Source organism: Etheostoma spectabile, chromosome 5, assembly GCF_008692095.1.
Source record: "Etheostoma spectabile isolate EspeVRDwgs_2016 chromosome 5, UIUC_Espe_1.0, whole genome shotgun sequence".
Taxonomy (NCBI): domain Eukaryota; kingdom Metazoa; phylum Chordata; class Actinopteri; order Perciformes; family Percidae; genus Etheostoma; species Etheostoma spectabile.
This window is the reverse complement of record NC_045737.1, coordinates 34,851,669-34,855,419: the sequence shown is the minus strand read 5'-3', so window position 1 is coordinate 34,855,419 and position 3,751 is coordinate 34,851,669. Positions and strand designations below refer to the sequence as shown.

Here is a 3,751-nt window from a genome sequence, read left to right as displayed (position 1 = left end):
ATATATATATATATATATATATATATATATTCCTATGCATTGTGTATGGTAGCCTTTACAATGTTATTTCATTTGTTTATTCCAACACACAAACACACAGCCATAGCAGAGCTACCCACGCCCATATTTGTACTGTTGCTTGATTGTAATAAAGCATCAAAAGAGAGAGGTTGTCTCCGTTCGTGTTTTAACAGACACACCTGGGGCCAAGTTGGAAACCTGTCGTGTAATGCATGGAATGGTGGACTCAAGTGCAGAGGGGAGGCAGGCAAAAGTTGAGCTTGAGGGTTTATTTAAATAAAAGCAAAGTACAAACAAGCAAAGGAAGTCCTGAGAGGGGCAGGCAAAAACTAAATCCAAAGTGCAAAAAACAAGAACAGAGTATCCAAAAGCAAAAGCAGAACAAACCAGAAAAAGAGACCAAAAGAAATCCAGGAAGCATGGAACCAGACAGGAACTGACACGGGAAGACACACCACCTCAATGATTCGACACAGGACAAGGGAAGCACAAAGACTAAATACAGAGGGTAACAACGTAACAAGAGGCAGGTGACAAGAGGGCTGGGAAACAGGTGGAAAACACAGGAAGTAAAACACAGGAAGTAAAGCTAAAACAAGACGAGACAGAGACAGAGAGATGAAATTTACCAGTCAGAGAGATGGACGGTCAATAGGAAACTAAAGACAGCCACAACCTCCCTTCCCTATTGAGGCAAACAGAAGCAGTTGCTGTACCTTTACCTGTGCCTATGTTTGTGTTCTGGCCATTAAACAAACACGCCAAGCAGAATATTAAACCAATCAAGACTGAGCTAGTGTGTCTTGTAGAATGCAGCCATGATTGGATGTAGCAAGCACTAGTGGTGGGATTCACTGTGCATCATGTATTAAACCATGATTTATAAAATCATCAACTATTATTTTAAGATATTAGTATTCTATGGATAAAACGTTATGAATAAAGGCTTTATGCTACCCTACATGCCATTGTAGGCCCAGTTTAATATGCCATTTATTTTATACAATATACGTAGTAGGAGTTTCTAGATACCTCTGTCTTTCAGTTACAGTAAGGGGTCATTGACTTAAATATAACATATAAATACATAATACATAAAAACAATTTAGAGAACCTGACCCTGTTATAGACTCAGGGTGGCGTCTGGGACCGGGCACTGCAAGGAGATATTGTCCATGGCCTTACTCTGCGTGGGGTTGTGTTCATGAGTGAGTGTTAGATTTACTGGGACATGGAAAGACAGATTACTGTAGTGTCAACAGCATTGTGGCAAATTGTTGTGGTAACAAAGGAGCTGAGTCTGAAGGTCATGTTCTCAAATTACTCAAGGATATCAATTTCAACCTTCGTGAGCTTTGGATAATCACTGAAAGAATGAAGTCATGGATCCATTGAGGCATCCAAAATTAGTTTCCCTCACGGAGTGGTCGATCATCCCCTCCTAAAGCAATGCCCAGGAGGGCAGCTGAATGGCAAATACCAAAGGCCCAATTGGCCTTAGCCCAAAGTCACAACATGGGGCTTCCTCAACCATGATGATATGATATGATAGGCAAAGAAGTCTGGTGTGATGTCAGAAGGGGGGTAGGGGCCTTGGCATACTAGGAATAAACTGCAATTTATCATGCCTTTAATGCCCTAGTGCATGTGAGGTGTTCTCTCAGTACTGGAGGCAACATTTAAAAGTTTGTGTGTGTGTGTGCATGTGTGTGTGTGTGTGTGTGTGTGTGTGTGTGTGTGTGAGTGTGGGGGTGTGTGGGGGTGTGGGAGTGTGTGGGTGTGCTTCCATACATGTCACTGCAGCCACGGCAACAGAAACACAAGGTACCGACTCTCAACAACCTAGCAACAGGGATTGAACACACAGCCTGCCCCACACACACACACACACACACACACACACACACACACACACACACACACAGAACACAACACACGCAAACACACACACACACACACACACACACACACACACACACACACACACACACACACACAGAGGGCAGTCTTTGTGTGGGAGACAGCAGGTACGTCCAATGTTTTGTTTTGTAATGTCTGTTTCTGCTATAAAACATGATCGAAATCAAGAAGATGTAACATGGAGCTGAAATATGAAATAAATCTAAATTTTCCTCACTTACTTAACTTTTTTAATTCTTTCTCTGGATTTTTTTTTCTCCTCAGTGTTGGTAATCCTAATGCTGTTGATTCAGGAAATTATGTTTATCTTGTTGTTATATTCACTCTGTCAATCTGAATGAGGACTTTCTAGACCTGCTCTATCTGTAAAGTATGCTGAGATGACTTCTGATGTGATTGGACAATATAAATGAAATTGATATTGATTTTGAATTAACAGCTAAACTTAAAGCTTGATGATAAGTGACTTCCACTGGAAGTTTGTCTCTTTCATTGCATGTGCTATCTGCTGTGTTTTTATATCCAGAACTGTGCTCCACAATGACTTTACACATTTGGCAGTGGTGCCAATAGCTTCCTTATTTTCTATCTTAAACTTTATCTACACACAGTGACTCATTCTTATACCCATATGTACTTTTCTACCCTATGATTGTAGTGGCATGGAGCCAGGGTTTCAATTTAGACTCTGACAGCAAAAAAAACAACAACACTGTAATAGTTACATTTTAAATTACCAAATCAATTCAGAATCATCTGCATAGAGTACTATTATTATTAGGCTTAGTCTATGGAATAACCTAACTAAGCTCTTTTCCCTTTGACTTAGCCATCCTCCAAGAATCCAAGACATCATGAAGGATTTGTCTCTGTCCCTGCTGAGTCGGGGGTGTGCTCGATTCGTCTCAACTAACAGAAACACAGGGACACATGACGGACGGCTGGACGTCTGCTTTACACCACAGGTACCCACAAGTTCTGTACTGACATTACACACCCTGGACACTCTCTTTTCTCTCCACTGCTCTCTAGTAGGAGTTTCAGGTCCATCAAGTCCAAAACCACCAACTTCTATCCAAAACCTGTCCAATCCATAACCCCAAATGGCCACTGCTATTACACCTAGGAGAGTTCTGTTTGGGCATGTTTCCTGTTTGTCTGTCTCTTAACACTGTGTGCACTTTAGTCTACCCTAATCCCTTAGGCAACCTTTTTTTATTTATTTGTTTTAAAGATTATTTTTTGGGGAATTTTAAGCCTTTAGTTCCACACAACAGATGAAGACATGAAAGTAGAGAGACAGGGAGAAAGACATGCAGCAAAGGGCAGCAGGTCGGAGCCGAACCCGCGGCCGCTGCTCCGAGGAGTAAACCTCCAAATATGTGCGCCCGCTCTACCAACTGAGCATACCCGGCCACGCCTTAGGCAACTTTTTAGCTTAAATCTATTTATTTATTTTATCCTGGTATGACTTTCGGTGTTTTTTAATGTTGTGTTAGGCCGTCAATGTTGCTAAACTGCTTTTTGTTGTCTGTAAAGCAATGACAACTATTAGTATTGAAATTACTTCAGTTGCATATTGGTCAGATCAATCAATCATTCCATTTATCTTATAATCAGTGTTATTAAAAAATCTGTCAACAGGATTACTACATATGGAAGTCCCAGGACTCTCGCCTGCGACTGTCCAACAGTGGCCATCTGCTTGTGGAAGCAGAGTCAACCATTCCAAAAACCTACAGCACCCGTAGAGGGCCGCTTCTACTGTACTCCCAGGTATCTGTCTTTGTGTGTGTGTGTGTGTGTGTGT

At 41.5% G+C, this 3,751-nt stretch overlaps 1 protein-coding gene across 1 annotated transcript in view; it reads left to right on the top strand.

Annotated features, from left to right (window-relative positions):
- Positions 1-2,770: 2,770 nt before the first annotated feature.
- Positions 2,771-3,751, top strand: part of kiaa2012 (KIAA2012 ortholog) — a gene marked incomplete at its 5' end in the record, with an annotated part of 12,912 nt that continues 11,931 nt past the window's right edge. Inside the window, 2 exon segments of the mRNA XM_032515391.1 lie at positions 2,771-2,906; positions 3,586-3,717. Coding sequence (XP_032371282.1) covers positions 2,796-2,906; positions 3,586-3,717 — 243 coding nt within the window.